The sequence below is a fragment of the Leptonotus elevatus genome, chromosome 9 (assembly GCF_054856555.1).
Source record: "Leptonotus elevatus isolate MCC_2025b chromosome 9, RoL_Lele_1.0, whole genome shotgun sequence".
NCBI classification, from domain to species: domain Eukaryota; kingdom Metazoa; phylum Chordata; class Actinopteri; order Syngnathiformes; family Syngnathidae; genus Leptonotus; species Leptonotus elevatus.
In genome coordinates, this window is record NC_141247.1 from 9,515,934 (window position 1) to 9,541,410 (window position 25,477).

At 40.6% G+C, this 25,477-nt stretch overlaps 1 protein-coding gene across 1 annotated transcript; it reads right to left on the reverse strand.

Annotated features, from left to right (window-relative positions):
• Positions 1–5,506: 5,506 nt before the first annotated feature.
• bcorl1 (BCL6 corepressor-like 1) lies at positions 5,507–20,006 on the reverse strand. The gene is made up of 12 exons (XM_086085546.1): positions 19,939–20,006; positions 19,814–19,880; positions 17,312–19,726; positions 15,348–15,438; positions 14,732–15,169; positions 12,218–12,405; positions 11,377–11,637; positions 11,126–11,292; positions 10,809–10,954; positions 8,713–8,790; positions 6,294–6,465; positions 5,507–5,918 (listed from the first exon to the last, which is right to left on the reverse strand). The coding sequence occupies exons 1-12, from the start codon at positions 20,004–20,006 to the stop codon at positions 5,507–5,509; spliced, it is 4,503 nt and encodes a 1,500-aa protein (XP_085941672.1).
• Positions 20,007–25,477: the final 5,471 nt, after the last annotated feature.

Consider the following 25,477-nt stretch of genomic DNA (forward strand, 5'->3'; position numbering starts at 1 on the left):
GACATCAGGCGTCAAAAACAGCGAGAGATTCCACGCCATTAGATGCGCTGACGTTGCATAAACGCAAGGCATTAATCGTGAGCCTGACACGTTTGATTCGTCAGGCGCTGCCAAAGAGCAAACATGTGAATGGCTGCGCACAAGAGAGCTCTTTGGAAAGTAAGTGCGTGGAGAACACGTTCAATAAAAACCCTTCCTTCCTTTTTCTCTATTCACGTTTTTGTTGTCGCTACCTTAACATTCTGCTCAGAGGCTCACTTTTAAAAGCGAAACGAGAAAGTGCCTTGCCAAGTGAGAAGGACTTCCTCTATTTCGTTTCTCTTTTTTTTTCTTCTTCAGAGTGGGCTGTTACATAAGCCTGTCAGAGTGCCGTTAACAGATGTCCCTTGTGAACTCACTGCACTTGAACACACACGCACACACACACAAACAGGTTTGTTTTACTATCTTTGTGGGGCCATCTCATTGCCATAATGCATTTCCCAGCCACCTCCATTCAACCGTCAAAAATCATTGCCTACCCCTATTCCTTACCCTAACCTCAACCATAACCCAATTCAAACCTAAACTCTAAAACCAAGTCTTGACCCTCAAAAAGAGGTCTAAACTTGAGGGGACACATGGACGGGTGGGCCCCACAACTCTGTGAAATCCCGAAATGTTGGCCCCACTATGTAACAAAAACAAGACCACACACACACACACACACACACACACACGCACGCACACACACACACACACACACACACACACACACACACACACACACACACACACACACACACACACACACACTATTTAAGACAGCACTCTGCCAAATTATTGTGCTGTGCACTAGTATATCACTTTACTTATACAGTACTTTATATTTAATACAGAGCAGTGAGTCACCACAAAGATTCATTTAGTTAACTAAAACTAAAACTAAAATTCAAAAAACAATTTTGTTAACGAAATAAAAGAAAAACGGAAAATGCTTTTAAAAAAACTAAAACTAACTGAAACTACATTGTATGGTTACAAAACTAACTAAAGTTAACAACAATTCTAGCAAAAACATCCTTCGTTTTAGTCTTTGGTAATAAATTTGATGCATGAGCCTTTGGGGCTGATTTTAAATGTGATTTTAAGTAGATTTATTTTGATATGAACCGGAATAAGGACATTTGAAAGTGTGTCACACAAGAGTGACGTCATCTAGCAGCAGCCAATAGAAAAGCAACTTCAGATGACGTTGCTCCCATGGTGTTTTTTAAAATATTGCACACAAGTAATACTTTTTTTTTTTTAACTAAAACTAATACTGAAATGAACTAAAATTAAACTAAAACTAAGCATTTATGAAACAACTAAAGCTAATAAAAACTAACAGAACCACCTTGAAAATTAATTAAAACTAACTAAATTTAAAACTCAAAACGAAATAAAAACGAACAAAAATGAAACATTCCAAAACTATAATAACTAAAATAATGTGTACTGCGGTGCCTTGAGATATGAGTTCAATTAGCTCCTTGACTAGGCTCATAACTCAAAAAACATTTGTATCGCAAATCATCTTTCCCCATTGAAGTGAATGGAAATGCTATTAATTTGTTACGGCCTCCCCAATAAACCCCCCCAAAAAAATTTGTGTGTGGTTTTTAATGAGAAAAATCGCACTGTATGAAATCGTTGGCGTCAGGCCAAAACCTCTTAAGTCACCATTTGGTAAATTCTACATGTTTTTAAAAATGTATACTATTGGTCAGTCCACACGTTTGGATGTTATTATTCTTTTTTAAATTATTATTTGTATTGATATTTTTACAAATGATTGGCCAATATCAAGTATTGAAAATGGCTTCCTCTCTTTAAAGATGCCATGTTAAAAAGTGTGATTCACGTTGTCGTTCTTAGATTAAAGAATAGTGTAATTACTGTCAGTGCTGTTCTCTTGTTTGTCTACATGTGTTACTGCATTGTTTGTGTTCAAATATCCATTACTTAAAGTGTTAGCCTATAATGCAGCCACGTAGATGCTAATCATTGCCTAAGTTAGCATCGGCCTAAAGCTAGCAGGCTAAAGGCTAAAGGCTAAAGGCAATGTGGTTGTTTCAAATACAATGTGGGATTCTATTTGTTGTATTTTTTCATTGAACCTTTATTTAACCAGGTTGGTCCCATTTAGATTAAAAACCTATTTTTCATGAGAGACCTTACATATTATTATATTTAGTGTGACAGTAAACTTTAGTGCCTCTTTTTGATGAAAAAAATACTCGTTCTATATACCATACAGTGCTCATATCTAAAGTTAAGAAAGTTAAGAAAAAAACTTTTCTCTTCGTATGTACAGTATGCTCAACCTTTTGTCACCCCTTTGAGTGCCCGTAGGACGAGGGAGCCATAACAACAGGGTGGCTTCCCTGTCCTGTGCTTGTCAGTCTGTTAGTAGGTCTTGTGCAGACTTGCCCTCCTTTTTAGCCAATCAGGCGGCAAGCCGGCACGCGGAAGGCGGCCAATGAGCAGGCGGGCCCGGCGGGGGCTCGGTGAGGAGGAGGCGTGGACCTCGTATGATGTAATCGGGCCTTAATTTACAGGATGGGTGCGAGAGTGGAGTCCAAATCGTCCTGAGACGATTACATTTCTAAAGAAAGTATAATCTACTTTCAATCAATCCCTGCTGCAACTCTTCCATTTAAATTACACGCACAAGTTCACACAGTTGATCTTTTGAACTTAAGAAAAACATTCAGTTCAGTGTACACAAACACACAAAAGGTTCAAATCTGGCAGCATGTTATCAATGCTGGAAGATAAATATGTGTCTGAACTCCAGTAACCTTTTGTGTAGGGGGAGGAAGTGGGGGAGGAAGTCCATGCGTTTACGATGTGCTCCAATGCATCTGTACATGGGGCCCGGTGAGGACGCGATGGGTATGTCGCGCCTGTGTCAATACCTCAGAAATATCCCAGCATTACACATTGACACCGACTGCCTAAATAGTGCTGCAAAACTTATCATCAGGTTCAGTAGATATGCTTCAAAACGTTAGTTTTCCTTTCAAAATGAACATTTTGCTATTACATTGAAATCTAAACACAGCTTTTTGATTATAAGCTAAATCTACCCGTGTTTATCCAGTTTAAGAAGGGCGGCCATTTTGCCACTTGTTGTCAACTGAAAATGACATCACAGTTGCTCAGATACCGACCAATCACGGCTCGTCTTTGAGTTTGAGCATGTGACGTTCACAAGCTGAGCACAATTGGTCGTTACCTGAGATCTGAGCAACTGTGATGTAATTTCCCGTCGACAGCAAGTTGCAAAATGGCCGCCCCTGAGATGGATTAAAAACAGGTGGGTTTTTCTGCTTAATTTATTTTCCGCAAAAACAGTTATAATCTAGTGCGGCTGCATAAAACATTTTATTGTAGTGATTTTTTTTTTTTCATTTCACTGTATCAAATCATTTTTAAATACCCTTCCAATGTCATCTTTTTTTTCCATTTAAAGAGGTTCATGGGACCTTTATGATATTTGTGCCACCTGTGCAGTGCACTATTAATATCTCAGCATCACATTTTCACACCTAGGTGTCAAACTGCTTTCCAAGTGGTCATTGCATCATCTTGTAACCCCTTCCTTTATATCATTCTTCAACATTAAAAATGTTCATGACCTCACGTCAGCTGCTGGTATGTCTGGCATGTATAAATATAATACACTAAAACATCACATCTCACTTCCAAAGCTTGGCGTCAAACTGCTGCTAAACTGATAATATCTTGAAAGGCACTTTGTTTTTGTAACATTAAAAACAGTTGTCAAATTGTGTTGGCAAACTGATCAATCAATACCTCTTGACATGATTTTTTCAACATTAGAAAAGTTGAAGCGAGGGCAATCCATGTGATGTATTTCATCAGTGTGACTCAACCTCTTCTGGCTCAGCTGCTCCTCAGGCAAGAAAACGTGAATTTGCAACATCTCACATGATGCAACCATCCTTTTTTTTCATGTAACAAGAATGTACATTTTTCTGCGTTTCGAGGATGTCTTTACGCTACTCTTTGATTATTCATGTGCGTAAATGTAATTATAAAGTGGCAATAGTAACCACTGTGAAGTATTTAGTGGCTAGAAATGCATTTAAGACACACGAAGGGAAACTGATGGATAAAGCTTTGCCACTTGCGCCCTCTAGTGGACAAAATGAACCAAAACACAATTTGTTTTCCTGGTCCCCCATTTTAAGACTACGTAGTCTCTAGTAATTTAGGATTATTCGAATATATTTTTTCCTAATAAGTCTAGACTACGAAGACTACAATCTTTATTTTATCCTTTACAAGAAATGCTATAAAAAAACATGAATAAATAAAATAATCTAACAATTAATGCTTGTAAATCATATTAGTTAATAGTTTCATAATGTTTTTCCTCCTAATTTTTTCCACTTTCCATTTTGTTATAGTGCTTATACTGAGGGTGGTGGGTGTGCTAGAGTAGTCCAACTGACGTTTGGCGAGAGGTGTGGTAGACCCCGGACTGGTCGCCAGTCAATCGTAAGGTACATATAAACAAACAAGCATTCACAAACTGAATGCATGCTGTTATGGAACGTGGGAGGAAGTCCGAGAACATGGAGAAAAACCCATATATATCCGGGGAGAACATGCAAACAACAAGATTCGAACCGTGAGGCAGTTTTGCTAACCACTAGCGCACCATGCAGCCCCTCCAAATCAATTATACAGTTTTTTTTAATCAGTTTGAATGTTTTGTCAGCCAAGCTGGTAAACAAATCCTAATAATCAAAAAAGTATGATTTACAATCATGCTTTATTTTTGATTTCTTATAAAAAAGAATCAAATAAAAGTCTCTTGCAGAACACTTGCTTATCCCCCTGTTCAGCTCAACTCCATTCATCTTTCTGTTAAATATGTTCTTTCCTCTTTTTTTTTTTTATTAAGTTTGTGATTCCAACCCAAAATGTCATTGATTGTCAACACACACAAAAAAAAAAACTATAGCACCAGTACAATAAAACTGTACTTTTGCTTGCTCAAATACTGTTCTCAAACCAGGGTCGGGGGGGGGGGGAGTAAAGGGATCCTAATAAGTACGTGAAGCACCGACCATACAAAGCAACTTTTCATACATACACAAGAGGTCAAATATATTAAGGAATATTAAATAAAGCACGACAAAACGAGGTGTCGACAGATGCAAAGGACACGGCCGCACGTGTCCGCTCCTGAAAAGTCCCCCCCGAAAAAAAAGTGATTCAGCGAGGGAATGTCTGGGGGCTGTGTCGTTGCATCTCTGAGGTCCATTCACCACAAACATGATGAGGAAGAGGAGGGTGGAGTAAAGGCGTTTGGGAAAAGGGGGTGGGTCCAATGTTTGACTACTGTCTCATCTCTGAGGACCACCGTCTTCTCGTAAGCCTCAAGTTAAGTTAGGAACCTGAAAAGTAAGCACTCGGACGGAGATGTTCATCGTACGAGGGGAGGGGGCTACCGACCTCGCGGCTTCTCCTCCTCCTCCTCCTCCTCCTCCTCCTCCTCCTCCTCCTCCTCCTCCTCCTTCTCCTCCTCCTCTTCTTCTTCTTCATCTTCATCATCATCATCATCATCATCATCTTGTAGGATGTGAATGGAGGAGCCCAGCAGTCTCTGAAGCTCTGGAACGCACCGCACCAAATCCACCAGCCCCTCCTCCTCGCCATCTTCCACCTCCTCCTCGTCCTCTTCTTTGTCCGTGCTGAGGTAATCCAGAGGCGAGCCAACCTGACTGACGAGAACCTGCCGGTCGAGCTCAGCACGAGACAGGCTGGCCACTTCCAAGTGAGGGTGGCGGGCACGGAAGATCCGCGCGGACACCTTCAGGCGCTTCAGCACGTCCGACAGCAGGAACCAGTTGCAAAAACTGCAGGGACGACAACAAAGACACATGGCAAGCTTTTAAAAAAAAAGAGAACAAATGATGGAGAAATTACTTCAAAATCATAACAAATTCCACGATGAAGGTATGTTAGGAAAAAAAATTCTGGCTGGAAATTCTGAATCAAATGGGAAAATTCAAATTCATTTTGGATAGTCAGTTTGCGACTCACTGCCGGTCAACACTGATTTGTGCACAGTAATGAAATCGGTACTTCCAATTGGCTCGGCAGTATATGGGGCGGGATGAAGGCCTGAGACAAAGCCGCCCTCTCAAATCAAAAGCACACCAAATGTAAACAAAATCTTAAATTTGGAAGACCGTCATTAAAGAGCACATTGTGACACGGCGTTAACTCACCCCTGCGTTACAGACACCTGCACGTGGTAGCAGGGCAAAAGGGGCTCGGAGGAGAACTCGAACACCAGACTGTCTTTGTTGGATTCCCCGTCGACATTCGCGTTCTCGCCCTCCGCAGACTCCTGGCTCTTCTCCGACAGCAGGAAGTCCCAGCAGGGCTCCTCGCCCGTCTCTGCGTGGGTGAGAAATATCATGATACATTCGAGTCACTGTCGGGGTTATTAGAGTTTTGGAATTTTTCATTTTAGTTCGTTTTTATTTCGTTTTGAGTTTTGGTTATTAAATTTAGTTGTAATTAGTTTTCGAGGTGGTTATGTTAGTTTTTATTACTTATTTCATAAATGCTTCGTTTTAGTTAGTTTAAGTATTAGTTTTGTTTGTTTTTAAAAAGTGTATTACTTGTGCGCAATATTTAAAAAATACCATGGGAGCAACGTCATCTGAAGGTGCTTTTCAATTGGCTGCTGCGAGATGACGTCACTTTTGTGTGACACAATTTCAAATGTTCTTTTTCCTGTTAAACTTAAAATCACATTTTAAATCATCCCCAAAAGCTCATACATTAAATTTATTACCAAAGACTTAAAAAAAAGGACTTTTTTGCATTAATTATAGTTACTTTTAGTTAGTTTTGTAAACATAAAATGGAGTTCATTTAGTTTTAGTTTTTTAAAAGCATTTTCGTTTTTATTTTATTTTGTTAACGAAATTGTTTTTTGAATTTCAGTTTTAGTTTTAACTAAAATAACCTTGGTCACTACACCTCCCAAAAAAAAAACACAATGGAACTGCCCGAAATTCAATCATTTAGACAATCCATTTAAACTATTTGAGTTTATACTTTCTTGCTTCAGGCAATCAAATGCTTTAGTGCAGACATTCAGAGCCGTATATAGAGAGTTTGGCCAACTGAAAACACGGACGCCATGTTGTTACCCTCGGCCACAAGGCGGGGCGTGCGCTCAAGCGTGTCGCGCATGAGCACGCCTATCGTTTTGCATGCAAAATAACTTTCTTACACAAACTAGGTGTGCAGTTTATTTTATATTTTCCGCTTGTTTTATTTTATTTTTTTTACCTTTGCTGTATTTGACAAGCATGTATGATACATGCTATTACTAGTTCAGTATATGTTGTTTTTTTATACCAGTACATGGATTTTGATTTCCAACGTTGTGAATGCTGGAAATGTACCAGTGTTCATATATAACACATTCAAATAAGAGATCTTAATACATGTATTTGCTTTATTTCCTATCTTTGGCTCCTGATATAACAAGCAAAATACTTGATCAAATTTTTTTTTCATGGTACCGATGAATGTATTATAACAGGTCATTTGTGTCATTTGTTTGTCATAATGAATATATGGTCCTAAATTTATATGTGATTTCAGTGTAACTGACAACCAAGTGTCATATTTTCTTTCAATTGTGCATGTGCAATATTTAGAACTTTTATTTACAACACAAAATCCACAATGACTCATTTCCATATTATGGGCCCTGCTTTATCAAGAGTTAAAATCGATAACTTTAAGTCCATTCACTTTGTACAGGCTTATAATTAAAACCAATTATATTTTTATTTTCAATCATAACTCTTGATAAAAGGTCGGAGGCTGCATTGTGCAGTCCCACCTACTTCAATTTGCGTTGTTTTACTTTACTTTGCACAACAATGAAGTGTTATTTTCTTTGGAGTCCTCTCATTTGACTTTCACTTCCCACAATTTCCTCCTCCTCCAGTGAACCGATGCATCATAATACCACTGCCTGCTCGTTGTGAGCAACGTCATGCTGAGCAACAAGGCATGATTCGAACATGAAAGTGGAAAACACCTATTGCAAAAACACTACCAAATCCTAGCAGCAGGGTAGCAACATGGCGTCCATATGTCATGTGACCAGCAGTTGACCAATCACAGCGTAGTAGCTCTGAAACCGAGTTGGCCAAACTCTATCTACGTCTCTGCTACTAGTGGTATGTGGGCTTTCTCGAGTGGTACACAATAGAATTGCAGTCAATTAAAGTTCGATTGTATTGAACTTTTTCAGTTCAATATATTTGCATTTAATCTTTAAGAACCCTTTTTTTATCATTTAGATACAACTTTTAAGTACAATACATTTTAATTGAATGCACCCCCGCGAACCTTGTGAGGAATATGTGGTTTGGAAAATGGATGGAAATTACGCTGGTTGTTTTATTGCCCTATATTTAAGAGCAGTGTTAATGTTCAAACTAAACATTTGAATTGTTTCAACACCCCCCCCCCGCACGTGTTTCCAACTGCTAATCCAGCAGGCCTCAACGCGTCTTCCTCTCTCTCTGAGGTTGAAGGTGCCTCTCCTCTCTCTTTTTCTAACCCCCAGACAGGCGCATTTTCCTGTTTTCCAACATTGGTAACTGAACTTACCGAACAAGGAGCTGCTGTAGAAGTCCCAGTGCAAGGTGGGATCCTGCTCACCGCGCCCCTCCAGGTCGGTGAAATATTCTGGAAGAACAACGGTGGGAACAGTGATGTCATGCAAAAAAAAGTAAAATCATGATTTTTTTCCCTAGTCATTCGGTTTGGATTTCGATTATGATTTAAATCGATTTTAATCTTATTAATAAACATTTATTTAAAGGTTTCATTTATTCAAAAATAAATCCTGTGCAAACTGTGTTCAGACAACAATAATGTATACCAATTTTAAATCAGTTTTAATGTAAACTTAACATTCATAGCTTGTTCAAAAACATATTCATAGTTATGCACAACTTGCTTAAATGCCACAATTAAATAGTTAGGAACTATTGTAAAGACGTCTTGTAAACCACCCATCCAGCATTCTGACACTTGTGCAAAATTACAACTCGCAATAATGGATAGAACAGAACAGAACGTAAAGTGATAATTGACTCATTAAATCATTTTCAGCAGTAACAATTTAATAATTTGTCCAGAATTTATTTGATAACTTTTCATGTACAACTAATACCTTTAAAAACAAAATTTTCCACTTGCTGTCTTCAGAAGATGACATCATCTGCGCTGAGGAAATAGGTAACGACCAATCACGGCTCACCTGTTTTCTGGGTTTGGTCTGCAAACTGAGCCATGATTGGTTGTTACCGGTTTCCTGAGCATGGGTGATGTCCGCCAACAGCAAGTGGCAAGATTAGTTTTTAAAGTTATTAATTGTTCATGAAAAAGTAATGAACTTATCACATTAATTATAGACAAAATATTATCTTTTTACTGTTGAAAATGGCTCAATGAGTCAAGTATCCTTTTAAGAACAACAGATTTTTAATAATCCAGAAGAAAAGAGTGCATTTATTCATATGCACCTCGATTTCACGATTTAGCTGATATTCAATGATTCAATTTTTTAAAATAATTAATTCATCAAATTATTTTGATTTATTGTCCACCCCTAACAGCAATTGGGACATTTCCAATTTTTTTTTTTTTTTATCAAAATGCATCTGAAATGAGTAATTATGATGTAGTTTATGAAATGATGCAGCAGAAAATAAATAATTTTGGTGGGTATATAGCAAAAAACAACAACAACATATACATATATATATATATATACATATATATATATATATATATATATATATATATATATACGTATATATATATATATATACATATATATATATATATGTATATATACATATATATATATATATATATGTATATATACATATATATATACGTATATATATATATACATATATATATATATACATATATATATATACATATATATATATATACATATATATATATATACATATATATATATATACATATATATATATATACATATATATATATATACATATATATATATATACATATATATATATACATATATATATATATACATATATATATATATACATATATATATATATATATATATATATACATATATATATATATATAGGTGTGATGAAGTGACATTAACGTCTGATTTTAGAGCAAATATATAATTGACCAACATTTTAACAGCCTCCCATTAGCTTCTGCCACATTTGCTAGGGATGTAACGATATCCAAATGTCTCAATGCGATATTATCACGATATGAACCTCACAATATGATAATGATCACAATATTGTGGTGGTGTTGGCAATATTCAAAAAAGCTCATAATACGTTATATATCCACCTCTGAGTTTTCTGCTATATCCATGCCCCTATGCCAGTATGGTCGCCGCCTTGAATTATTTTGTAAACAATGCACAGCGTATGTTACTATTGGCTCAGCAGCGTAAAGTATCATGGTCTATGCAGTTCACAATGCCGTGTTTGGCTGAAGCAGGTGAAAAGTAACGTTTTTCGATGGCGATGTGGTGCTTTAAATATCGTCGCATGACGACGACAATATTGTGACAATTTTAAGATCACGATATTGCGATTACTGTTCCATCCCCAACATTTGCACCACCTCGAAAAAGCTCATGAAAACTAAAGCGTCATCACGGTGAAGTAGAAGGCTGGTGGCGCTACCTGTGAGGAAGGTCTTCATGGTGGTGCTGTGCGCCAGTTTGACCGGCGTGTGGCCCGAGTAGGTGGCCAGAGTCGGGTCGGCGCCGTGGTTGAGGAGCAACCACACAATGGGAAGGTTGTCGCTAGCCACCGCGTCGTGAAGCGGCCTGTGGGGGACGATAACAAACAAAAATGTATACAATGTAAGAAGTATACTAACTAATCAGTCTCACGTTAACATCAATTTGTGAACATTGAGTTGGAGAAGGACAGTAAATGTGATTTTAATTGACGGGCTAATTGACAGTAATAGCAAGCACATAAGCCTATTTATTTACCGTGTTCCATCCTGAGCACTGCAGTTAACGTCGGCGCCGTGTTTGAGCAACATCTGGACAATTTTAGTCCAGCCACGAGAGGACGCCTCGTGGAGGGCCGTGTAACCCGCGTTGTCACGCCGATTCACCTCCCTGATGTCCTTTTCAAGACAGTACTGCACCACTTCCTGATAAAACAACCCCCACCAAAAAAGGTCAAATTCCTGCGGAGGTGAATATTAAATAGAATGTATTATTTTTTTTTTTTTTACCTGATAGCCCAAACGGGCGGCGCGTTGCAGCAACGTCTCTCCGGCGTTTTTATTGACAATCAGCCGCCGCACCTCGGGTGGGACCGCTCGCTTGGGGGGTGACTCCGGGCTGCTGTGTTTCCCTGACGAGCTCCTTTTGCCGGACGGAGACGATGGCACGCTCTTGGCGAGGGCCGGGGGGCTGCTGCTCTCCGTGGTTGCGTCCTCATCCAGAGCCGCGGGGACGCCGCGCTTACCCAAGCTGCCGCGCTTGGTCTTGGTCTAAAACAAAAGCGAATAGAGGAGAGTGATGACTCAAGTCAAATGGAATGCATTGTGATCTCCATCAATAGGTGAACCCCAAACAAAGGAACAGGAGGATTTAGAAAGGGGAAAAAAAAGACAAAAATTGAGCCACAGGGGGCACTGTTGGCTTATACACTGTATTCATCAAAAAGCTGCATTTAAAAATACAGAAGAACCTTAAACATGACATGGAATGTACCATAAATTGACTTGTGTAAAATAGGTTGAATGTAAAATTGACACACAAGGGAAGGTTTCAAGTTACCTTGCACTATGATTTCAACACATCTGACTTTGAGGTGTACATCATAATCAGAATCAAAATCATCTTTAAAGTATGTTAAAACACAGTCATTGTCTCTTGTAGTTGGAGTCACACTACTGCTATCACAAAAAACAAAACAACAAAATATACATTAAGCACCTGTACTGCGAGGGAAACATGCAAACCACTGGTGTACAGAGATGCTATTATTTTTTTTTTTTAAGGCACCTGAACGCAACATCAGCACTCGATTTCAGAGGTCTAATCGAAAATAGAATCAAAGCAGCTCACCTTTTGCTCATCACTGTCACACAAGTGTTTGCTTTTGAACTTCCTCTTCCCGGAAGGCTTGTCGTTGGACTCAGGCGATATGTCGCTAGCCTGGTAGCGGGCCGAGCCCGAGCGTGTGAAGGAGGGTCTTCGTGGTGGCGCCTCCGGACTGGAAACAGCAGGACTTGGACACTGAGATTTTTGTAAATCTGCAATGATCAGGTTGAGTTTTGTTACCATTTGGGGGAAAAAATGGCTCCTGGGACAATTTACAGAACATAAATATCTCCTAGGCTCCCCTTGTAATTCTAATACTAATCTAAATGCCATAGGAATTAAAAAGTTGCCTATTTTTGAAAAAAATTCATGAATAAATAAAATAAAATAAAATCATAGTGTTACAATACCCAATTGCGATATTTTTTTAGGGAAACAAGTTTTAATGTTATGAGAAAAAAATTGGGGGGGAAAAAAAGGTCCTAATCTTTACAAGAACAAACGTATTTATTCGGAATAAAAAGTTGAAATGTTAACGAACATTTGAGAGGATTTGTTGTACTTTGTCACTTTGGATTGGTAAAATTTTGTTTCCATTTAAAAACTGGACTACTTAGAAGGGAATAATTTTCCAAGGACCCCTCAAAATCATAATGCCATTTAAACATCACTATCATGTAGGGATGGGTACTTTTTGTGGTATGGACCGATTTTACTTTCGAGCAGTTTCGGTTCTGAAGCACGTCTTTCAAAGTTGTGACTGCGGGAGTGGAAGAGTTGACGATTTTCCATGGCGCACTTGAATGCAACGCGTACCAGCAAACTGACGTCACCCAATCGCACAGGATTCACGTACAAAGAGTGAGGCCGAGGGTGCGGTCGGGGCTCGCGGGAGCCCTCTCTGCCCCACAGCGTCCACGCAACCTAGTCCTGGTCTGGCCGCAAACGGCGCGGGGACACCTACATTTCGGGTTTGGAAGTAATTTTGTAATATTAACTTATGTTTATTAATTATACTTCAGTAATTGTAAAATGTTAAACCTTTATTTTTACTATTCCTCTCTAAGTCATTTGAATGAAATTTAATTTTATTTTTTATTTTTCAAGTTTTACATATTGAAAGGTAATTATTAAATTGATTAAAAAAAATATGTTACTATTAAATAAACAATGATGAACATTTGCTACCACTCAAATAAATTAATACATAAAATTTAATAAATAAATAAATGTTTTGGGTTTTTTTAAAGACAGAGAGAGAGAGAGAGAGAGAGAGAGAGAGAGAGAGAGAGAGAGAGAGAGAGAGAGAGAGAGAGAGAGAGAGAGAGAGAGAGAGAGAGAGAGAGAGAGAGAGAGAGAGAGAGAGAGAGAGAGAGAGAGAGAGAGAGAATGCAAAAGTACCGAAAATTCGTACCGTTGGGTACCGGTATCGATTCCCAGGTAGCGAGTATTGGAGTAGTACCGGTTCAAATGTGAAAGGTACCCATCTCTATTGCCATGTATACCCCTAAATGCCAAGGGAATTAAAACATTGCCTGGTTGGAATGCAACTATAACGAATTAAAAAATAATAATAATAATAATTTAAGAGACAAAAAAGCTGCTTTACAAGAACAAATTTTGTTGGTATAAAAATTAGTACTCTTTTAAAAATAAAGTCATAATATTAAATATTAAAGCTAAATTTAACAACAAAAATAAACTAATTTTAACAAGTAAATTAAAAAATATATAACTATTATTGTAATATTACGTCATTATAGAATAGACACCTTTACTTATTTATTTATTTGGGAGGGCATCTAGAAAAACCACCAACCACACTTTTTGATTTTTTTTTTTACTTACCTTTCTTTAAATTAAATAATCACAAGTGTGCATTAGTTATTTTAATAATAACAATAATCTTCCACGTTTTTAGCCTTTTTAGAGTTAATGTAGTCACATTTATTAAAATTATATAATAACAAATAAACATTTGTTATTTATTTAATAACTATAATTTGCACAATAAATTTTACATTATTGTATTACATTTTGTAATTTCTTGCAAAATTATGATAATCAATCAATTTAGCCATTTTTCCCCCTTAAAATTGGTTAGGTAAATTGTATTTATTCATTATCTACATACTGTAATGTGGTATTGGAGCTATTCCAAATAATAAAATAAAATACGCATTTAAAATAAATTACATGCCGTCCACATTTCTTACAATGAAATAAATGTATCCATTTTCTACACTGTTAATCCTTATGTGTGATATATAAAATTTCAAAATATATTTTATATAAAATATTTTCAAGATATTTTACATATACATTTTTACTTTTTGTTCCCCTTTTACCTCAACTATGAATGATCTGATCCAGCTGTCCATTTAAAAAATCAAATGTGGACCTTGAGTACAAAAGTATGCCCAAGGGAGAAAGAAGAAAAAAATCAAGGTTGATTTTACACAGATTGACCCTATGGATTGAAGTGGTGGACGTGGCGGGTAACAAACATTCTCCTCTCAAAGTAAACAATGAACATACCCGCTGTGATTCCACTGTCTGACTCATCAAGGTGGTCTCCTTCTTCCAGTTTGTCCTTCTCAGTGATGTACTCCCCCGTCTGGTACTTTCTGTTACGGCAGTGCCGCCTCCTTTTATGCGCCGGGGCGTCGTCCTCCGCGTCGACCGCCTTGCTCTTGTCCCGAACGTCCCGCTCCGACAGCCGGTTGGAGCGGGGCCTCCCTCTCGGACGGCGGGCCGGCGTCCGCGGGGGTGAGGGTGATGGGGCCTTTTCGGGGGGTGGCGGCGGCGGAGGTGGGGAGGGCGTCGCAAAGCCCCAGAGGTCCAGCCTGGCCTCGTCTGCACGCCGCCGTCCTCTCCTCAATCTCGGGAACGAGGCCTCTTTAACGGCGGCCTCCTTACTGGCCGCAGCGGCCTTCAAGGCACGAGTCTCTTCACCCCCGGGACTGCTGCTACCATCTGTAACTGATTAAATCGTATTTGACTGTTACTCTCCCGCATACAGGTGCAGGTGACACATCGGAAGCATTCACATTTTGCGTGTATCGACCTGAAGAGTAAGAGTAAACGGCTCAATGAAAGGCTACACAAACAAAAGCGTAATTAAATCTGACATTTTAAGGAACAAAGACGATACCGGTTTTGTTGAGGGGTTCTTCGTCTTTCCAAGTCTGCTCTCTACTCTGCGAGGAAAGCCGCTGCTCCAATTCTGATGTTTTTTGTTTCATCTGCTGAAGACGGAGGACGGCATGAATGTTATTGGGGATGCAAATGACAACTTCATAAATTCTAGCACAAACATATACTACCCCCCACAAAGGTTAGGGGTTCGGCTTTTGGGTAAAACTAAAATGCACCATTACCATTACAGGTTAACTTAATTTGACCTTGAACTTTTGAATGCCCATCTCCAACTGTTGAATGCTTCGGTGACAGTCCTTTTTTTTTTTTTTACACAATAGGCAAAATTCATAACAAGTGTTTATTTCCTGAAAATTTCCAAGGGCGTCTAATTCTATGCCTTTCTGTGACTCTTGGTATCTCTCCGTTGCAACCTATTCATGACACCCTAAATTCAGTGACCACTTTCACTCTGAGAAAATCTTGTATGAAGCCTCACTAATAGGGATGCACTGGAATTAAAACAAGGTCTGAAAACCACAACACTGAAAGAAATGATAATACCTTAAAAACCTAAAAAAAAAGAAAAATCCTGAGCTGGGTCATTTTTTGCATTTTGCCACATTTGTCTAAGTGTGTGTGTAAAGTTTCAAAGATAAGACCAGCATTGTCATAAATCTTTTAAAGATCCTTTTAATTACAGTCATTATGTGTGGGGGGGGGGGGGGGGGGGATAGGCAAATCTTGCGATAACAAAAATCACCATCATTTGAAAATTACAAAGAATATCTAATTGACATTTTTGACAGAAAATAATCTGAAGCCCTCCTTTCAGTAAAGTAATATAATGTTCAAAATTATGTAAAGTAATACTGTATAAATGTAGCAAAATATATTAAATAAGACTAGATAATGACTATTATTGCTGTACAGTGGACCCTCGCTATTCGACCAGTGAATAGCAAAAATCCACATATACTTGGCGTACACTGAAATGCATGTGAAAAAATATATTCTCTTATTTACTTTTTAACTCAAATAATGCCCCCCCCCCCCCCCCCCAAACATCGCTAAACTTCAGGGGTTGGCTCCACTCAAAAAAGGCCGAAAACATATTTTTACAATATTGAAAAGCATATCTATAAAAAGGTGAATCCCCGGGTGCCAAACCACAAGTATTGGGGGGAGCACTGTACATCTTTTAATAAGAGTCGCAAATAAACATACACTCCATACGTTGTTAATATGCATAGTAAGGAACAAACACATTGCAGTTAGAAGGCATTTGCAGTTGATGGAATTCATGAAATTAGTGTTGGAAGTGACGGAAAATGTGAGCCATGACAGCGGGTGAGAGGAACGTCACAAGGGACGTGGCAAGCTGAGCTAAAAAAAATATGTAATTCAACCAATTTATTTCAAAGTTGGCAGAAGCATAGAAAAAATACATAATTTGGGGAATTTTGGGCTCGTTTCCCCACCACCACCTCCCCTCATTGGGCTAGCAGCATGCTGCGCACTGGCTAGCCAGCAAAGCGCTTGCTTTAAAGGATTTTGCTTGCGTCATGACAATATCCTGTTTCGGCCGTGCTGTTTTGAAACAAAAGTCTTTTGAACAGAAACCGTAAATTTGGGGTTACCGAAATTTCGGTGCATCCCTATTCAACTGTAGCAATGTACTGTTGATCAGTTCTTAGGTGTCATCTTTGTTTCAGGACATCAAAAAATTTGTAACACCAATTCTAATTAAACCAGGATATGTATTGGTCAATTCATCGATCTAACACCTGTTGTGATTTTTGCCGTCCAAATCCTTGTGAGAGAACAGCAATTTGTGCAAAAAGTATTGAAACAATTGGACAAAGGTTATGGTGCATTTTAGGTTCATAATGAAAGTTCACCCGAAAGCAGAATATCATCTACTTTTTTTCTGAGTAGCGTGATGTAATGTTAACAAATCCAAACATAAAGAAACTTTACCTTCTTTTGGGAAGTTGGTGTCATATCTTTGTCTTTATCTCTTGCCGTCTTTCTTGCCGACTCCGCCATTGACTTTTCCTTTGAGGTCTTCTTAGGACTAACTTTCTTCTTTTTAACAGCTTTGGTTGGCGACTCCTCTTTGGTTCCGTTTGTTTTCTTCTCGTCACCTCGACCCGGAGACCGGCCCGACAGAATAGATGCAACTAAACCTCCCAGATTTTCATCTGGAGGACCGTCTGACTCTTTGCTGTCTTTTTTCAGCACCTCCCCCTCCAATACCTCGGCCAGTTTACTCTCCAGCCTGTTTCCATTTGTTGATGTGTTGCTTCTGAGGCTATGCGACTGTCCAAAAGGCTTCGAGAAACCATGCTTGTGTTCTCCCTGATGGCTGCGCATCTCTGCGTTATTCTCCGAGGTCTCTGTGGATTTCAACCTTTCCGGCCTTTTTCTGGATGGAGTCAAACCCCCTTGAGACAAGACTCCAGGCCACTTTTCCGTGGACCAGTATGCTGAGGGTTCATATGGAGAGGCTTGCTTGAGCGGGGTGTCTTTGAGAAGAGTCAGAACATTGTCTTTTCTCGACACAGCGTGAGTGTCGCTTGTTTCAAAGTCTTGCTGCTTCACGATGGACGCCAGGTTAGAGAACGGAGACGGTTTCTCCCACGAATCTTCCGCAGGTATGGATGGACTCTGAAATTTGGAACTTTCCGCATTTCCTTTGGGTGTTGAAGAATCTGGTGAGATTTTCCTCTGAGCCGAGGATGCTTGGTGTGGCGAATGAGAGGATTGTTGCCAAGCGGAGTACGGACCCGCTGCTTTGCCAGGCTTGAGATGCGTGTTGGTGGTGCTTGACAGGGCCTTCATGAGGGCCCCTTTAGCGGGACAGTTTTTGGTGATGGCTGTGCTCGAGTTTTTGACGTGCTTGACACTCTGGGCATGCTTCAGTGAGGGGGGCCTCTTTCCTCCCGGGGTCGCTTGTTCTCCCTGGTCGATTATTGATATAAACTCCTGCTTAGCAAAATTCTGGAACTCATCTGCAAAAGTCCCTTTGCCATCTTTACCTCGAAGCGTAGAGGCCAGTATGGGACTCGCTACACCTACGTATGTTCCAGGGATATTTTTAATGGGCTCTTGTGAAGGTCCCTTGCTCCATGCCGGTTTAAGATCAGAGGCCTGGTGATTCTGTGACCGGATCGATTGCTTTTGATGCGATCCATTTCTGTGTGTATTGGGTAAAATGGGGAATTGGCCAGCTGCGCCGTACGTTGTAGAATGAGTCTTTTTTGATTTTAGAAAGTCTGTTTTATTTGACTCGCTCTTTTGGGGCTCCTTCGTCGAACCTGGAGGGTCATTTGTGCATTTTGGACGTTTTGATTTAGCGGACAAGTCCAGGGGAACATCCCTTGGTTCCAGCGAGCACGCTACTCTATGCTCTTCTGTCTTCAGAGCGCTCATGGTGACCTTGTCTAAGCTGAGGCTCTTTTCCACGTGGTTAAGAAGTCTACTCTGAGAGGCGATGGTGGCTAGTGCAGAGCCGCAGCAAATGGCGGCAGTGGGCGACAATGTGTAGTGGGTGGGTGCTGTGGAGTTCAATGACGGGTGTTGCAGTGGGAGAGCGGTAGCTGGCGAAGCCACCACTGAGGCCAGCGACTTATGCTCACCGACAGATTTGGCGTTCTTGCTGGACGAATGGTTGGCTTTAAGTTTAGAGGCTTTTTTCTCGGAAGCCGGAATCCGGCCCACGGAGAAAGGATAGTGGTAGGTACGCATGAGGGGCGTCCCTGCTACACCTGAGGTTTGAGGTTGAACGTCTTTTGGAAACTGGCTGGCAGTGGCTTCTCTCAAAGCCGCGATCTGCCCCAATGCTGGTGGGAGAGTGATTTTACAAAGTGGGGAGGAGAAATCGGTGGAAGGCAGGAAGGCAACTGGCCGGGCTGGTTTGAACAAGGAACACTGGAAACCAGGTGGAGCAGATGGTGTTTGCGTATGTGATTTCTTGCTGTGACAGGGATTGGCCGAATCCTCCCGGCTGACTTTTATGCCACTCGACCGCTGAGGAGCGGGTAAGGCCCCCGCACCGTCGGCCTTGATTTTAGCGGCCTCTACCGCTCTTTTGTCTGTCCTCTTTTCAGCGCCGGCGGGGGCTGAGCTTGACATTGGTTCATTGTTGAGCTGCCGGGGTGGAGAAAGCTCCGGGCTGTGGTTGTAATTACTGGTGTCCGGGCAGGCTCTCGCTGTCTTACAGTCTGTTGTCGGAGTGGTCTTGTTTTGCTGACCGAGGGTAACATCGCCTCGAAACTCAAGGGGCAGCGTTTGGGGAGGATTTCCCACCATGCTCATGGACGCTTTATTTGGAGCACTGATCTCTCTGCTCACCGTGCCTCCATCCCCTACATTCATTAGTGAAGAATCCACCTAGGTAATAAAGAATAGAGATCAAGCAGCCATTTTCAATAAGCTACCCCCATACACTAATCCAACCGTAATAAAAACAATGCATACCTGCATAGGTGTTTCTTTAACACAACATGCCTCAAAGGGTAGCTGAGTCAGTCTGATGAGAGTTTTTCTTTAAATGCAATATATAGGCTGCAAAGAGAAAATCAATTCATTACCACACTGTATACCGCAAAGAAACGTTTGATTCAGAATAGGAAAACTTCCTTTCGACTAGCTTGCCTCTGAGGCCAAACATGATTCAATTTCCTGACAGCAGGGAGATATTTCCATGTACCTTTATCCGGTTGTTTAGTATATATATATATATATATTTTTTGCTATACACAAAAAGAGAATCCCTGTGTAAATCAAGATTGCTGGTTTCAAAATGTATGTCGTTATATGTATATGTTACTGAAGACTTATAAAGGACAATGGAATCTCTTTTTTGTCCTCATCCACACAATGATTCCAAAGCAGGGCCGGGTTGGATGGCTTTGCCTGTCCACTTTAAGAACTAGGCTCTGTTTCAGTGCCCTATAAGATGCTGACAAACAGATAGCCTCAAGGTTCTCTGCACTGATGAATCCTTGTATGTAAAGTGAGCAGATTTATGCAAATTGTTACAATGTTAAGCATGATTGCAAATTTCAAGCAAGCACATTAGAACTGTGATTTCCAACCGGTGTCCCGCACGGTTGGATCATCAGGTGTGCAGCTGTGTTACTATAAATAATGTATTGCTGTTCAACTGTCTACTTCAGCAACATATAGCGACAGAACAAAAAAAATAATAATTCTGCATATTTAAGTTTGAAGATGGTTACCTCTGCCTAATTCAGGGTCAACCCTAGCTCTGAAGGTGAATGAATGAAAACTGTCATCTGACTAACGTTGTACTGTATGTACCCTTATGTTTTTGCCTTTTCAGAGAAGTCTCATAATATGAATATTTTGTAAAGCAAGGTGGAAACGAGTTCTTCAAGAAAAGCAATAGGTTAAAGAACAATCAAGTACGCATGTGCAAACAAGCACACACAATTCTTCACTGAAAGTGTTTGAGCCATGCTAATGACCACAATGGTACAGCCTCTGCCTCAATTTGCACTGGGAAAGCCCCTGTCTAGATAGCACAAGGCACATAATAAACCATTTGTCAACTTTTTGTGAGATTTTTCATTGGTGGTGTGTTATAAGATTTGATCTAATGTAAAATGTGTGCCTTGGCTCAAAAGGTTGAAAAATAAGCCTTGGCTTCTACCCGTCAGCCCTTCTTTCGGATGTCAATGTTGCAAATGATATGATGTGATCGATGCAACCTGCAATAATGTGTCCGAAAGGAAAAAATGAATAAAACAAAACAAAATCAACGAACACAGTATTAGAAGACAACGTGGGGAAGAAAAGAGCACCACAAGCAAGTGAAGCAAGCACACGTGAGTTCAGAGAGCAGTTCAACTGTAGACTAAAACGGAACGAGACAGAATTTTTTTTTTTCGGGGCTAAAGAGGACAAATACATCACCTCGAGGTGGCTCAATAACAAAGAAAAACAAATCACAAGAAACCATCTCCAACTGGCCGGTGCATTCATAGCCTCGTTGTCCATGTCTTTCTATGTGGGCCAGCACATGCACACACTGAACGGTGCAGTTTATTGTGAATGCAGCGCGCAGCTTCGCAGCCTACTTTCGGCTCACTGTCCAGCACGAATGACGAGAGCCCGGGCAAGTGCAGTCGGAACCTCCTAATGCTGCGAACATCACTCACAAGTCTGATGACGAGGACGGTAACGACACAGTGGTGGTGGTAGCAAAGGGGGGTACGTACGCAACCCCCCCCCCCCCTTCCAAAACAGCTATCTCGATATCACATTAACGAAAGCAACAACAAAAACTCTTCAATACCCCAAACGCCTGTCTGCACATAATCAATATCAAAGCCAGGAGGGGGGTGGATAAAGGATAGATTCAGACACGGGGGGTGGTGGGCGACACAAGTTAATGCGCAAGCTTGTGTTCCGGAGCGGTCACCGCTGTCACGGAGAAAGCAGGAGAAGACGAAGCCCGACAACTCCGCGGCCGGGCAGCGGCGACCGAGGCTCCCCCACCGGTTCGCACGCAGAGCCGGGCTGCTGTTATTTATCCTCAGCCGACCTAGCACGGAGCGTCGGGAGCAACCGCGGGTGTCCCGTCCTCTCTCGCCACTTGCGAGGCTTCCGTACGCGGACCCCGACCCCACGAAACCGCCTGCTACCACCACCACCACCACTGCCCCCCCCACCACACTCACACTCACACGCACGCACACACACACACACACACACACCACCCCCTCCACCTTATTTTCCCTCTCTCCCCTTCCGAGTCGCCACATAAAAGATGTCCAATGACACGAGCAGCCCGCTCACCCGGATGGTGCGTGAACGTCGCACGGCGGACGGCTCCGTTCCGCGGCTGCCTCTCCGGCCTCTGGCGGTCCGCGGCTCTTCACTAACCTCGACGGTTTTCGCTTCTCAAAGTCCGGGGAGGGGGGTGGTTAGGGAGGGAGGGAGGAGGGGAGGGGGGTCGTTAAGACTGTCCGTTCCGTATCTCCAGTCTGATGGGAGCGAGAAAGCGAGCGAGAGAGGGGGGGAGCCTATGGGAAATGTAGTGCTCGAGTATCCACGCCCAGGATTAGACGTTGGAGAAGCAGGGAGGGATGAGGACTACAGGTACCAGCATGCGCCGCGGCGTCACAGCCGCTTCAGGAGGCACGAGGGGGGATCGCGACCACAGCGGAACGGCCGTGGTGTTTGTGGTGCGACTTAAACTGGGGGAAAAAAATGCCTTTACGTGAACAGGTCACCAAGTCATGAACTGTTACTTTAAAGCCAAGAGTTTTAACAGGAAGCCAAAGGGGAAATGTGGTGAAACGAGGAAATAAAGTGTGGGAGAGGTTTGAGTTCGTTGATGAAGATGAGGAAGCAAGTGTGTTGAGAAGAGGAAAAGAGCACATGCGCGTGTTCACGGAGATCTTCCAGTCTAATGACACGTAAATTGCGATTTGAAGTCACCGCTGTAAACTCACTTAAATCCAACTGGGTTCACCTGTGATAGTTATTTTGTTTATTTACAGCTGTGGTTATAAAACTTTTTCAGCTGTGGATCATAATCTGAAATTTGATGCCGCAGAATAACAGCATGCATGGTGATCTGCTTTGCACATGCCGCACAGCTCTGAGGTTGTGGGTTTGAATCTTGCCTTCCTCTGTGGAGTTTGCATAATTTTTCCTTTGCTTGTGTTGAACTTTCTCCAGATGTTACAACAACCCACATCCCAAAACATGCATTTTAAGTTCAAACTAACTTGTCCATAAGTGTGGGTATGAGTGTGAATGTTTGTCTATTAGTGCTCTGTGATTGACTGGCAACCAGTCCAGGGTGTAAACCACCTCTCTTCCAAAGTCAGGTGGGATAGACGACGTGCAGCTCAGGTGTGACTCCAGCAGTGTATGAGATGGATGGACAGATTAAAAAAAAACAACAACAACATTATACCATGTATTAACACGCAAGTTTACGATGCATGACAACATGATTAAGAATGCATTGTCCACTATTTGGGACTTGTTTTGGTTCCGGACGCCAAAATCCTAGAAGCCCTGATCTAAAGAAGACTCTTCTAACACAAGCATCCATCCATTTTCTACACCCTGCGGCCAAGCACTTCACTCAAAGTGATTGTTGGATAAATCCAACAAATTCCAACTAGATTATTTTTATTGAAAGCTTGCAAGTCTACTCGCAAGCAAACATGAACATGGAACATTAATGGACATTTTCTGTCCATAATTTAAAGCTGCGATTCACAAAACTTCAGTTCAGATTTTAGCTTTAGGATTTATTCGGTATCTGAAAATGAAAGCTCTTTTTTTTTTTACTCATTAAGCACTCAATATCTTTTCAAAGAGCTTTTGGAAACAAAGTCGCAAATACTGTGTTCTTTAACGTTAGTTTATGTACAAGTACAGTCAGACTCATTTGCACAAAGCAGATATTCTTGAATAGAACAGTTTTCCACCTGCTGACCAGAAGCCTGAAAATAACAGTAACAGTCATTGCCACACAATTCCATTTAGGCTACATACTATTTTCCACGCTAAAAAGGGGTCGATGACTGTAAAATAACTGAACAATATGCACAATTTATTATTGTGGTTGTAATTTGCAGTAGTGTCGTTGCAGATATTTTGGTAATGCCCAAATGAGCCAGCTGAGTGTTTGTGAGGTATCATGATGAGTCAAAAAGGGAGTTTGTTGTTAGGCATGTCAAAATAGAGATGGGATTGTAAGTCAACCCAAAAATGTTCATTACAATATGTTTTATGCAGCCCCACTAGTCCAAACATGGTACGGTATTCTGATTAATATTGCATTTGTGAAATATGAATTAAGCAGCAAAATCCACCCTTTTTGATCTATTTCACGGGGCAGCCATTTTGAAGCATGTTGTCAATTGAAAATTACATCACAGTTGCTCAGAGATCAGGTAAACCAATCACAGCTCAGCTTGCAAACATCAAACCAAATTTTAAAAAAGAAGTGAGCCATGATTGATCCTTACCTGAGCTCTGAGCATCTGTGATGTCATTTTCAATTGACCACAAGTGGCAAAATGGTCGCCTCCCTGAGATGGATAGAAGTGGGTGGATTTTGCTGATTAATTAACATCCCGCCATCACAATATTAATCAGAATACTGTGTTTAGACCAGCGGGTCTGCATAGAACATAATTATAATGGGAATTTTTGGTGTGACTTCCCCTTTCAGATTTGTATTTGGAGTACCGGTACCCTTTTATTAGAAACATCTATGACGCGGCCCAATTCTACACAATATCAAAATGCATTGTTTTAATTTTTAAAGGCAGATATATCTCTTGTATTATATCTATTAGCAAGGTCCAACTTTAAATGGCGGCCCGATGACCCTAGGCCAGTACGGCACTGTGTCAGCCCACCACATAACTGAACAGATGCTGGCCCAACCGGTCTAGTACAAATTTCATTCATAAATAGAATGAAATCAACACATTCTTGCTTTTAACTGATTTGTCTGTGATTGAAAAAGCTCAGTATTAATGAGCCTCCCCAAACTTAGGGTCAGATCCCAAAATAAGGCCCTAGTCCATTTTGTATTGGGTCAACAACTGTTGAGTAAAATGCAGTAATGTTATAAAGGTCTACTCCACACCACAAAGTCTAGATTGATTCAAACCCTGAACCTCAAAAGTGTGAACGGACGTGCTTACCATGACTTTGACTTATATGATGGCCATGGCAATTTATCCATTAAAAAAAGACATCCATATACAGTAATTGCTGACATAATTAGTATTTTTTGTGCTCTTACTGAAATGCTATAAGATGTTACAATGCCCTATCTAAATGGTGTGGTGTTTGGGAAATATGTTGAAGTGAAACATCTCAAGGAGAGTCTTCACCACATGTACAAACTTCCAGTGCTTTTTTTTTTTTAAGCAAATCATTTGCAATCCATTAGTTTTCAAAGGTAATGTTCTAAGATGAGTTTGAAATTACATTGAAAGTGTTTTGGGGTATGGATATGGCCGAAAACAAAAATTGGGGGGGGGGGGTTACTAGTCACTTGAAGGGCAGATTCTGCAAAATAGGATTTATCATTTGTGTCAATTAGCATATTTTCAACTATTTTCTTTTTTAAATTCA

Coding starts and splice junctions, on each gene's coding strand:
- bcorl1 (XM_086085546.1), bottom strand. CDS start 20,006: ATGTTTGGCCTCAGAGGCAAGCTAGTCGAAAGGAAGTTTTCCTATTCT. Junction 12,406..14,731: donor AGACAGTGGAATCACAGCGG/GTATGTTCATTG, acceptor TGATCATTGCAG/ATTTACAAAAATCTCAGTGT. Junction 6,466..8,712: donor CTACAGCAGCTCCTTGTTCG/GTAAGTTCAGTT, acceptor TCACCCACGCAG/AGACGGGCGAGGAGCCCTGC.